This window comes from Scomber japonicus, chromosome 19 (assembly GCF_027409825.1).
Source record: "Scomber japonicus isolate fScoJap1 chromosome 19, fScoJap1.pri, whole genome shotgun sequence".
Taxonomy (NCBI): Eukaryota; Metazoa; Chordata; class Actinopteri; order Scombriformes; family Scombridae; genus Scomber; species Scomber japonicus.
In genome coordinates, this window is record NC_070596.1 from 5,245,619 (window position 1) to 5,258,176 (window position 12,558).

Sequence of the window (12,558 nt, forward strand, 5' to 3'; positions counted from 1 at the left end):
GTGTTTTATTTCACATAATTCATCCACCAAACACAGCAAGCATTCAGGAATCCAGTCTGATCTGATGACGTATGTACAGAGACATTTTGACAACCAGCTGAGTGTTTGATTGAGCTTATCTCACTGGGGACTAGACAACAAGACAATGTGACCTTAGAGAGGACAGACACACACACACACACACACACACACACACGAAGGGATAAACAGACAGACGCAGACGTCCTGATACAGTTGCATGCACACTCTGACAGGCTGTTAAGAGGCATCGTTGGCAGTGCTGATAAAGCAGCGGGTCATGCTGATATATGCAATGTGTGTGTGTGTGTGTGTGTCAGAGTGGGAGTTTCAGTTGGATCATCATGAACATGAAGGAGTGATGAGAGATCTATGGGGAATTTTTGTTTGAGTGTGTCATTAGGATTTTTAATGAACATAATGTGAAGTTTTGAATGACCATAAAGTAAAAGAAACTGACCCCTCGCTACACTCTCCCTCCCCACCCCTTTATTATTGTTGGAAGCTTTCAGTTTTTGCACGGCACGCATACAGTTTACAATAATAACATAGACAGATGAAAATAAAATCCAACCGTTGACTTTGTGGGCTGATTACAACATTCACTTATAGATTTTAATAGCTTTAACTACTGCGTGAGATGGTTAGAAACTGTCTCCATCTGACTTGCTTTAAAACAGTAACGGCCCAAATATGCATTGTGTTTACTACTTAATGTTTTATCTTGTACGATATCCACATAGTTTTTGTGGCTGCAGCTTCCGTGGTAGCTCACGCTCTGTGAAACACATTGTGCTTCCACGAGGAACGAAATGTGCTTGTATAAATAAGGTTTCGCTTGCTTGCTTGCGTACATACATTATGTCATGCTAAAAGACTGAGGCTAAAGCTAACGGATCCCAGGCAGATGTCAGAATCATACATGGAGAAGACATGGAAATTGATGATTATTATTAAACGTGTGTTTCACCTTTTCAAGAGAATAGCCTTTTTTGATGAGGAATGACTGACTTTTTTAACAGAACATGTCACTCCATAAAATGCTGTGCTACCACTTGGAAGTGAGAGATCACTACTGTAGGAAGAGGCTAGTTATTCAGGCTGGCTAACATTATGTTAAAGTGACAATGCTAACAGACAACGTTTTAGAAAAGTGCACACAACATGAGGAGAAATCCAAAGTTTGACAGATCTGCTCTTCTTAATTTTATCTACTAAAGAATGATTGGACAATCACAGTTTCCTAGTGGTCAATTAAATTAGTAAAGACAGGCAAAGAGGCTGTGAAGTCAACTGTGGACAATCCAAGAAAAAAAAACAAATAGCTTAGAGATGATGTAAGGATGACAAAGCTGGCAAACTGCCAAGACCTCATACTTTTCCAAACATTGACCCTGTACATAACACATACACACACACACACACACACACACACACACACACACACACACACACACACTCACAAGTGTTTCCTACCTGACAAAAAATAGAAACTCTGATAACGCCACAGCAAGTGTGACTCAACAAGGCAGCTGTGGCGCTGCATGTTAAAGAAACAGTCTTCTCTGGAGTCAGATGAGAGGATGGAAATAAGTTTCATCATGTGTATCCAGTACAGGATGTGTTTAGCCCAGCTTAACACGGTGACTGCAGGCTAGGGAGACCAGTGATCTGCAGACGAGGAAATTTGGGAGCTACATACACAGGAAAACCAGGCAGGAAATCATTGACATCTGCAGGGCACATTTACGCTTTGCCATCTTTTACATAAATATAGCCAAACTGTTTTTATTTGTGTGTCTGTGCAGGTGGAGGAGGGCGGTAAGGCAGACCGCTTGGAGCGCCCTCTGCTGGTGGGGGATGAGATCATCATCATTAATGATATTGAGCTGACTGGATACAGACAGGAAGCCATTGCTCTTGTCAAAGGATCGTACAAGACTCTGCAGCTCACCGTCCGCAGGTACAAACACTGTGTGTGAGTGTACATGTGTGTGACTTCTGCACAGGCCTAAAACTGACACCCAAAACTAAACCCTAAAATTCTGTGTGTGTGTGTGTGTGTGTGTGTGTGTGTGACCTTGTCCTTGTCCTTATGGCCCTTGGTCCATAAGGACCAATGAGGCTTAATGTCATTTTTGAGGTCTTGGTTAAGGTTAGTGGTAGGGTATGAATTGAGGTTAGGTTAAAGTTAGGTTTAGTGTTTGGGTTAGGCTGAATTGAGGTCAATGCAATGTCCTAACAATATAGGATAGGATAGGATAGGATAGGATAGAGGATAACTGCGCAGACGTGTGTGTGTGTGTGTGTGTGTGTGTGTGTGTGTGTGTGTGTGTGTGTGTGTGTGTGGGACAGAAAAAGGTTGACAGCAAAATCTCTGGATGATGTATAATGCTGAGCAGGAAATAGCGAAGGGGAAAACACCTGATGAAAAGTTAATCATCACTTAAGATGGAAAAGATGGTGACTTTGAAAAAATGATATATGAAAAGAAATATTATTTACTGATGACTTCAAATTTTTATACCAGTAAATATTTAAAGTAATAGTATGCTTACTCAATAAGACAAATGCATATTGAAATTATAATAATTTACTAATTAGTAAATTACTTAAATAATCATTAGGATCACAGTTAGCTTTTATTGGGCTATAAACAGCTACATCATGCTAATGTATTATTAGGAGTGTATTAAGTTATCTTCCTGTTTTCATTGCTGTCAGATAGTGTTGTTCATAATCCCTGCACACAATCTATATGAATGACCTACTGTTATGGTATTCACAACTCAATAAGTTGCCTCCTTTATTTATTTCTTCTTGCTTATCTCCTGACAGTCGGTGTAATCTGTGCTGTTCAGGATTCTGCTGTATATCCTGGTTCATAGTCCAAATCAGATCTAATGGTCCCAAATAAACACACACAGACTCTCTGTTGGCTGTTATCTGTCATTGCTCATCACTGATTATGACATGTATTGTACTTGCAGTCAATTAATAGGTAAAAATTAACTCGCCTTTCTCTTTATCTACAAGCAAGGAAGTAAACAAATAGCTATCTTAAATAGTAGTGATGTTCTTTCTTCAAGGAAACTGTCTGATGAGCTGAGCAAAGTACAGCAGGCAGGCGTAGAATGCATAGCAATTCAAGTTGAGGCACGGGAAGAAGGCAGATTAAGCAAAGCAGAGCTAATTTAACAGACAACCGGACAAAGACTTAACTGAAATTGAATGATTACGAACACATGAGGTAATCAACAAAGATGGGAAAACACAGGAAGTAAAGTTAACAAAACACAAGGAGAAAACGTTTCAAAGTAAAACAGGAACTATAGGCTACTTAAAGTCTGAACACAAACATAGAAATTCCTGGCAGGATATGACAGATTTACTTCCAAAATGCAAGACTGTCGTAGCTCTGGTTCCTTATCCAAAACACTTTGAGCCACAGCTTCGCTAACCTGAGCTAACTGCCTCATTACAAAAACACTCACGTTAGCTTGTAATTCCTTGACACATCACCTCTACCACACAGTAGGCCTGCCTCACATGTTGTTAGTACAGTTGTCAAGCTACAGTGCATCGTGTAGTGTGGTGTACAATGTATCGAGATAATATTATGTTAGCAACAAATCTAACTAATTAGTAACACAGTTCTGGGATTTCCTGAATGAATTCAAACAGCATTTAATCACCTCAAAACACTTTGTAAATAATTGAAATGCTAGCATAGTGTTAGCACAACCTTCCCCTATTTGTAATAGTGCACCAACTTTATTTGATAGATGATTAAGTTTGATTTATCACTCTTTGTTTGAGCACTCAGTTTAAGTTATTATTCATGTGTGAGTTAATGTTACTTTAAAAAAAATAAAGCTGATGTTAGTCACGCTTTAAAGGTAGGCTTAATGTTGTTCTATATTGCATAGCGTCCCTCTCAGTATTCAGGTTGATGCCTTGCCAGGTACAGAACCAGGTATGTATTTGGGTTTGGGGTGTGACTGCTAGCAATTGGCTGCTGTTACTACTGCAGCTTTTATTTACTGGAAGACGCATGAGTGGCATGACACAATATAGGACTTTAGACCTCAAACAGAAACACACACACACACAAGTGTAGAAGCACACATGGCATTGTAGGAAGGTGTGGCAAGGAGGAAAGGCGTGAGAATTCTTCCCTCAGACGATTAGTGTGTGTTTTGGTCTGGTTGGCTTTCTGCAGGGATCTGATGGGAAACCGCGAGGAGTCAGCCGCTGACAGGTCTGGTCTTTTTTAAGTACATATATAATCTGTTGACTTCTACTTTGCTAATATGCATATTGAGCTTGTACTGAGGCTGACTGGGAGCTTTGTATCCTGAACAATGAACCTTGCTTTGCATGTTGTGGCAGTGCAGTGGACTGTGAAGCTAGTCAAACTCAGCAGCTGCATACCTGAGCTGCTTTTACCTTTGGACTATAGTGTCTTGCTAGTAGACAAAATTGCACCGGTGGCCAGAAAAGTTAGAAGATTGTCCAAAGCTCTGACATTCGTCTTTTTGCCGAACTCCTGAAAACAGAAAGACTGTATAGTATACCTTTGTTTCTGAGAAATAATGTTTGTTATTTTAGTTTGGTGTGAGGGATGCCTCAATGCTACAATACCCCTGAGCCTCTACTGCTGTTACTATGGAGAAGAGGTCCGAATAGATTTGTGAAGTTGGGGGGAGCTATTTCAGATGCCCCAGGTTCTGAAAGTAAAAATTCCAATATATTTTCCCCAAAGACAACATTACATGGCTCCCAGTTTGAGCACATCAATGGCATGAAACTCTCCTACTTAAATCATCAGTACAAACGATAACAGCAGTGTTAGAAAACATCTGGTTCTTTAATAAAGAGTTGAAGGTACAAGGTAGGTACTGTATACATAAGAATTTCGGGGGTGGAAACTACAATTCCCAAAGTGCATTTTGGCAAGGCACTCAAATCACCAATCACCAAGCATCACATGTGGTTCGTAGATTGCAATGTTCAAAAAACTGATATTAGAATAAATATACCATTCATTGTGCTCTGATTCGAACCCATGGTTTCTCCATAGCAACAACGCCCAAGACTCAAGGGTGTTGTTATATTCTTAGCTGTCTGCCAAAATCATGGGCAATGTGACTTCTTAGAAAACAAAGTTGAAATAAATGAAACTGATGGTCATAATATAATCTTATTGAGGAGATTGTGTTAAGAAATATTTGAAATGGGAATACTTAATGGGGAAAAACCCACAGAACCAGCTGCCTCTCCCACTTTGCAACTCTATTAGAGCTGTAGAAATTGCAGAGTGCTTCGTCATTCCATTAGGGACCCCAACCCGTTGCTATAGTTACTGAACTCATCCCAAACATGTCTAGATAGTGAACCTATTTAGACTGGATGTTTTATTAGGTTTATTCAAAGCAGTATGTTTCCCTTCAACTCGATGTCAGCAGAGCACCCAACAGAATTTTAAGCTCTGTGATTGGATGTTTCTTATTGAAATGCACCTTGGGAATTGTAGTCTACTTCTGTCCTTCAGTTTTTATATCCACATAGGCTTGTAACCCTGGATGCTTGAAACATAGAGCCTTGGAAGTTGTATCTTTTCTATTTTGATGTAGCTAGGCTAACAGTTTCCCATCTCAACCTTATGTGTCACCACTTTCTATTCACACACCTCCGTCAGCTTACTTCCTGCAGCTGTAAAGTAGCAACTACTCAAGAAGACGACAACAAACATTTACTGAATTGAACTGATGTTTATTGCTGCATAAGAACAGTGTGTGTGTGCGCTCCATTCAGCAGGTGTTATAAAGGTCTGTGTGGCTTCAGCAGGTGTCTTGTGTGTGCTCTCCATCCTCTGTGTCAATTAAAACAAAAGGTGTATGATGTCGACACTAAACACACCTGTGAAACTCAGCCTCACTCACCATACCGGTCTCTCTCTCTCTCTCTCTCTCTCTCTCTCTCTCTCTCTCTCTCTCTCTCTCTCTCTCTCTCTCTCTCTCTCTCTCTCTCTCTCTCTCTCTCTCTCTTCCTTCCTGCTGCATGCCCTTTGATTGGTGTATTATTCAGGTGAGACCCGATTGGCTGAAAACAGTGAAGAAAAGACACACGTACACACACACACATAGACAGAGCCACAGATACTCAGAGAGAGAGACAACCATGCCATTAATGGCCTCAAAACATACTGAAAACAAAGCGGTGTGTTTTCTGAGGAGCTGCACATCAGAGCTGTAAGTGTGTGTGTGTGCGTGTGTGTATGTGTATGTGTGCGTGTGTGTGTGTACGTGTGTGTGTGTTTGCATATTTTCAGGGTTTTTTGTGTACTTGTGCGCATTTGTAAAATAGAGTAGAAGTTTTGTGGTGTTCGCTAAAAGTTATTAACTTTATCATAGTGTATATATAGTATATATATTACAAAAATATAATATAAATCATATTTTCCTTTTATTATTGTTGTTGTCTGATTATCTGACTGATCTGTTGTTTATCAGACTTCTTAGCTGTTACTGACTGCTAACTGGTTTCAGATTAGGGATTTAGTAAATAAATTTAGGCTTCTTAAGAAATGTCTTATCCAGTTAACATTTAAGTGATGTGCAAATTGGTTGCTAGGAAACATTGGTAGTAGTGTCCAGTTATAATCAACCAATACCAATTGTGTAAACAAGAATTCACTGTAACATAATCACAAACTATTTACTGTAAGAGGAAGATATTAGATTATGTTAAACTAACAAACATTATTTGGTCATCAAACGTTACTAGCATAACATTTTGTAATTTGAGGTATATGAAATGTAGTGTTGTATCAGATATGACAGCCATGTTCCTTGTACCTTTTAGCTCTTAAAATTTAACGGGTAATTTATTAGCAAGCTAACCTTAATTTTGACGATTCATTCAGCTAGCTTAGGCAACAGTTCTACCTCGTAGTTCGTAAGTGTACGTATTTTGTAGAGTTAATCTCCACTTACTGTGTTATGTTATACCAAAGTTTGAAGTGACAAACAGCTGGTGGAAGCAGCTCCTAATCTCAACTACTATAGTACACTGTACACAAATTATTGACCAAACTACAAAAAATAAAATAACTTGTTATAATCTGGATTTTAATCTTTAAAGGTTCCTGAAAATAAAACAACGAAAGAAAACAGTATTTATAACCAATAACAATAATGCTCTGACTCATATTTCAGATATCTGTGCATGTTTTGAAAGTGAACTAATGATTTTTGCTGAGTTGTATGTTTGCTGTTTCTGAGCTCTGGATAGTGTCAGACAACACTTAAAAACACATTTTTAGCCAACAAGCTTCAGCAGGTGACGCCCATTTCAAGCTGCTGGGAGTGTCTGAATTAAAAAACCTCTGATGGCCCAGTGGTGTTTAAACTAAAAAGACACCAGCCTGTAGGAATGCAGTGGTAATGAGTGTTTTGTGGCTCAGTGGACACTTAAAAATAATTTTCCCTAATGACCTTCATCACCTTTAAAAACTCTGTGTGCATATTGCTGACCTAAATATTGACCTTTGACCTGTGTACACCAATTATCGCTGTAATCTTAATTCAGTGAAAATGTATGTGTGGCTGTGTTCTGAGCTGCTGGATTATATTTTGTACGTTGAAGTGGATTCTACAGTGTTTACAGAACCAAGACCTCTCCAGTTTTGTTGTTTCTTTGCATGTTTTATAGCTGTATATGGAGGCCTGAAAGTGGCAAAATGTAGTAAAAGGTTATCAGACAGGTCTATAATATAATACATCAATCAATACATCAGTGGCCTAGACATGCATGAACACACCCATTTCATTATCATATAATCATTAAGAAAATTGGAAATGTAGGGGGAAAAATTGGAGATATTGCTTGAGGAAAATACGAAAATAAACATTTGCTTTTTTTGAGTACAATTTGTATGGAGGTTAATTGTATAAGTATAAATTATAAAGCTCTACCTTTTTTATTTAAATTATTAATTGATAAATTATATCTTTTAGACTTGTCTATGCATTTTTGTCAGTTTTGTGGCTCCATACTTTTCTAGTGTATTGGGCGTACAACTCCCAGACCAAAAATGAGGCTCTCCAGCCTGGGCATAGCTTTCAGATCTGGACAGTTGAGTTGAGTAGTTGAGTGCTGTAACTATTTCTTAGCAAACAAAAGATGGGTGCAGTGATTTCCCGGAGTCCTGCCACCAGCGTGAGCTTGCCAGGCAACCACAAACGTTTTTTAGGATTAAGCAGAGGAGATACTGTGTGTTCATTAGAGAGCCTTAGATGTGTATGTTTGAACTTTGAACAGAGCCAGACTAACTATTTCCTCCTGTTTCCAGTCTGTATGCTACGCTAAGCTAATATCCCGTACCTCACATACATACAGACAATCAATCTTCTCATCTCACTCTCATTAAGAAAGAGAGCATGTGTCTACCAAAATGTTGACATACTCCTTTAAAGTCTGTGTAGACAAATTAGCTGATGTTGCATGATGAAGCAGCCTGCTCTTAGATGGAATTAACAAACTGCAGAAAAAAGAAAAAAAATACTTTTTTTTTTTTTGGTCAATCCACTTCCTTGTGTGTGTAAAGTGGGGGGGTGGATGGTGTGTGTGTGTGTTCCCCAGTGGAGCATGTGTGTAGCGAGTGCCTTCTTTTAATTGATATCTGACACTTGTGGCTGTGAGGTAAAATGATCACCCCACTCACTTGTGCTGTGTGTGTGTGTGTGTGTGTGTGTGTGTGTGTGTGTGTGTGTGTGTGTGTGTGTGTGTGTGTGTGTGTGTGTGTGGTAAGTAAGTAAGTAAGTAAATGTGTATCAGAGTGATTCATTTGGGTTTATTATTAGTTTCTTGTGTGTCTCCTAAAATACACCCACATGAAATGTTGTGTTTACAATGCTCCTTTTGTCCTGTGTGTGTGTGTGTGTGTGTGTGTGTGTGTGTGTGTGTGTGTGTGTGTGTATATGTGTGTATGTGTGTATGTGTGTGCACGCGTGTGTGTTCATTACCTGTATTAGTCCTCGCCTTGCACCTTGCAGCTGTTTTTGCAGTCTGTTTTGTCTTCTAATCCCCAGTAAGCAGCAGTCTACGCTCCACTGGTATCACATTACTCATGAAGAAAACAATAAGTAAGAAACTACAGACAGGAGGTACCGGCTGGTCAAAATACAACCAATATTTGTTTGTGTTTTTCTTAATGACAGTATTAGTGAGTCAGTGCAGAAAGCTGTAGGGACATGATGTACATTATTACAGAACAAACAACATACTGATGACTTTGCATTGACTCTGTTGGAATGTAAAATGTGCTGTACTGTACAGGAAAGGCATGAGGTCATTAAAATCTAAAGGTTAAAGGTGCATCCTCTCAGGCCCATGAATGGCAATCCATCCTATAGTTACTATGATATTTCAGTCTAGAGTAAAATGATGGAACAACCAACTGACCAATTAACAGACAGACAAACATAAACTAATACTAATATAAAGAGTAATAATTGACTTGGTTTGCTGTTGTCAACAGACGTCTCTCTTATAATGGTGATCTATGGGAGAAATGCTTTTTTTAGTTGCCTCTTTAACTATGATAACAGCTTGATCTCGCTCAGTTGCTGTCGCCCAATTTATTTTTGATGAAAGACGCATCAAGCTGCAGAGATCAGATTGAGCTGGGCAGGAAGTCAGACACAAAAACAACAAAGAGCGTCCGGTTAATTAATATAATATAATTTTAATTAAAATTAAACAAAGAACACACCCGTACAGACTCCTGATCATTTATCAGCAATAAACACAATTAAAACAGACAGATAAAGAAACCATTTAACTGTGTGGCATACTCACCCATGGAACAACAATCAAGGATAAAAGACTGTACCGTAATTGCAATGGTTGGCATAATAGTAGCCTACTATTACACTACTATTAAGTTTAGTTAAATGCTCAGTTGTGGCAAACAGGTGATGTAAAATTACAGTTTTATCCATGTAATAGTGCTTTTTACAACATACATTTAGAATTGTTATGGTAGGGAAAGTGCAAGTTATGTTATTAAACACATTATCAATGTCTCTGTTAAAGTGTCCTAGTAAGTCACAAGAGTTTGATAGAAACTGGAACAGCCATCATTCATTTTATTATTTACATCTGTCCTTTTCCTATATGATGACTTTTATTCTTGTAAAATGTCAACTTTAATCCTGTAGTTCTATGACTTTTTTTCCTCCAAATATTACGATTTTTCAGACTAAACCTAAAGTGAACCTCAGTGTAGCCTCTGGAGCATCTGTAACATCTGCTCCACATGTCAACAAACACCAGAATGCAGCAGCTGTGGTTAATATGCTGGCACTGGTGGAACCCATGGTGCTCACACTGCATCCTCACTTATGAATCTAACATCAGACTGACAAGCAGTGAAAGTTGTCTCATCCATATTAACGACAGCAGCATAATATAGAAGTGTGTATTTTTCAGGTAGGTAGTGTTTGTCCTGTCAGTGTCTTCAATCAGTCAGTCAGTATATTGTGTGGAGCAGGTTTGGCGGCTGTCTCCTCCTGCTCTTCACTGGTCTCACAGTACAGTATTTACATGTGCTTCGTATTGTTTTTTGCGATTCGGATCGAATGCAAAACTGACCACGAAAGACAACACCGGTCTGTCATTATTCAGAACCATGTGTTCCAACAAACATTTGGCTATAACCACAAAGACCAATCACAGCACAAGATAGTAAAATCTGCATCAACTCGGCACGTACAGCACAACATGATATGTTTCTGTTTATCATTACTCAGTAGATCTTTATCAGAACATAGGGCCAGGCTGATTTTTTGGGGGGGTTGGTGCCAATACCGATATTATGGAGAAGAAGAATTCCAATATCGATATACCGGCCAATAATGTCATTACACAGAATATATACGTGAAAGAAAAGGACTATATTTTAAAAATATCAAGATACATTTTCAAATCCATCTTGAGGTTGTCTGTCGCTCTGTCATCAATGGGCAGAGTTAGGGTTAGGGTTAGGACTGTTTGGACAGAAATTTCACATTAAAAGCACTATGGGTCTCAAAAGTCATGATCCCGCCCTTTCCTGGTAGGCTTTTAATGTGAAACACCTGCAGGAAGTGTTCAATTGAATTGACAGTAATGTTACTGATCAAAAAGCAGAAAAGTAGATGTGTTTTAAATGTATTAGTATATATAATATATTTAGGTCTGTCAAAATAATTACGTTATCGACTTATCGTACAATAACGTAATTATCAACATAATTTTGTCTATATATCAGCTTATCGTATCATACCTGGACATTACCTTGATCATTTTTTGACCACGATGTTGCCACACTTCAAATTAGCAGCTAAGAGGCTATTCATGTCACATTGGCTAAGCAAGTAGTGTCCTCCATTCCTCACTGAAATGACAATATTATCGTTTATCACGAGACAATATATCGTCCAATAAAAATAGTTATCGTGACAGGTCTAATTATATTTATTATTATTGGTAACAGCTGTCATTACAAACTCTTCATTTGAATCTGTTTTTGGAGCCGATGCCAATACTGAGTAAAAATATTCCAATATCAAAATATGGGCCAATAACCTTAGAGAATATATACATAAACACACAATTTTTGCAATGAGCCCTTGGTTATCAAACACTTGTGACATAGAAATATAATGGTGGTATGATATTTTACTGTTTAACAGTTTAATGTATAAAATGACTTAAACATTAAACTTCACTATTATTCATTATTATAAATAACTACAAATAAAAAACATATTCATGTATATATTAAACTTTAATTTAGAAAAAGCATCAAATATACTTAAAATGCTGCCTATGCAACCTTTTAAGAATATAAAAAAGAATATATTGCAGATACCAATATATCTGATAGTCCAGGATATTATCAGCTTATATAGTATATCAGTCAGGTTCGACTAAGACCAATGCTTTATTTAAATTCAGTAAAAGCACAGAGTCTCAGTCCTTTTAACAAGAGAGCCGTGGTGCGTTAACTACAGGAAATGACAACTGAATGCAGGGGGATTAGCAGGGAATGGATGCATTGTAACAACTCAATTCAATGGAATTACTATAGAAGAAGAATTGTATTGTTATAGATAAAGTTGTAGATAAATAGAATTATTTAAGTTAATCAGAATCCTTTTACACAATATTAAGTTAAAATTAAAATAAATAAATGTATAAAATAATGTACTTAATGGTATATTTTAAAGCCACTACGTGTGTGGGATGCTGAGATAAAACCAGCACATAGACTGTCTCACTATGATTGTACAATTTTTCTTACAAAGCATATACAAATATACCTTGAAAATTCAACATATAGTAGCTTTAACATACACTTCATGGTTAAAGGTATGTGGACGCCCCAGTATTCCATCTATAGTTGATTGTTGAACATGTTTTTTTCCACAACATGTTGAAACTATGAATGAAAGCAGTGAATCAGACTGCAGGGAGGTGAGAGAGTTTAAG

The 12,558-nt window shown here is 37.9% G+C and overlaps 1 protein-coding gene across 1 annotated transcript in view; it reads left to right on the forward strand.

Moving 5' to 3' along the window:
- Positions 1–12,558, forward strand: part of shroom3 (shroom family member 3) — a 71,503-nt gene that overhangs the window by 7,407 nt on the left and 51,538 nt on the right. Inside the window, exon 2 of the mRNA XM_053340525.1 lies at positions 1,827–1,981. Within this exon, the coding sequence (XP_053196500.1) occupies positions 1,827–1,981 (155 nt within the window). The remainder of the gene's footprint in view (positions 1–1,826; positions 1,982–12,558) is intronic.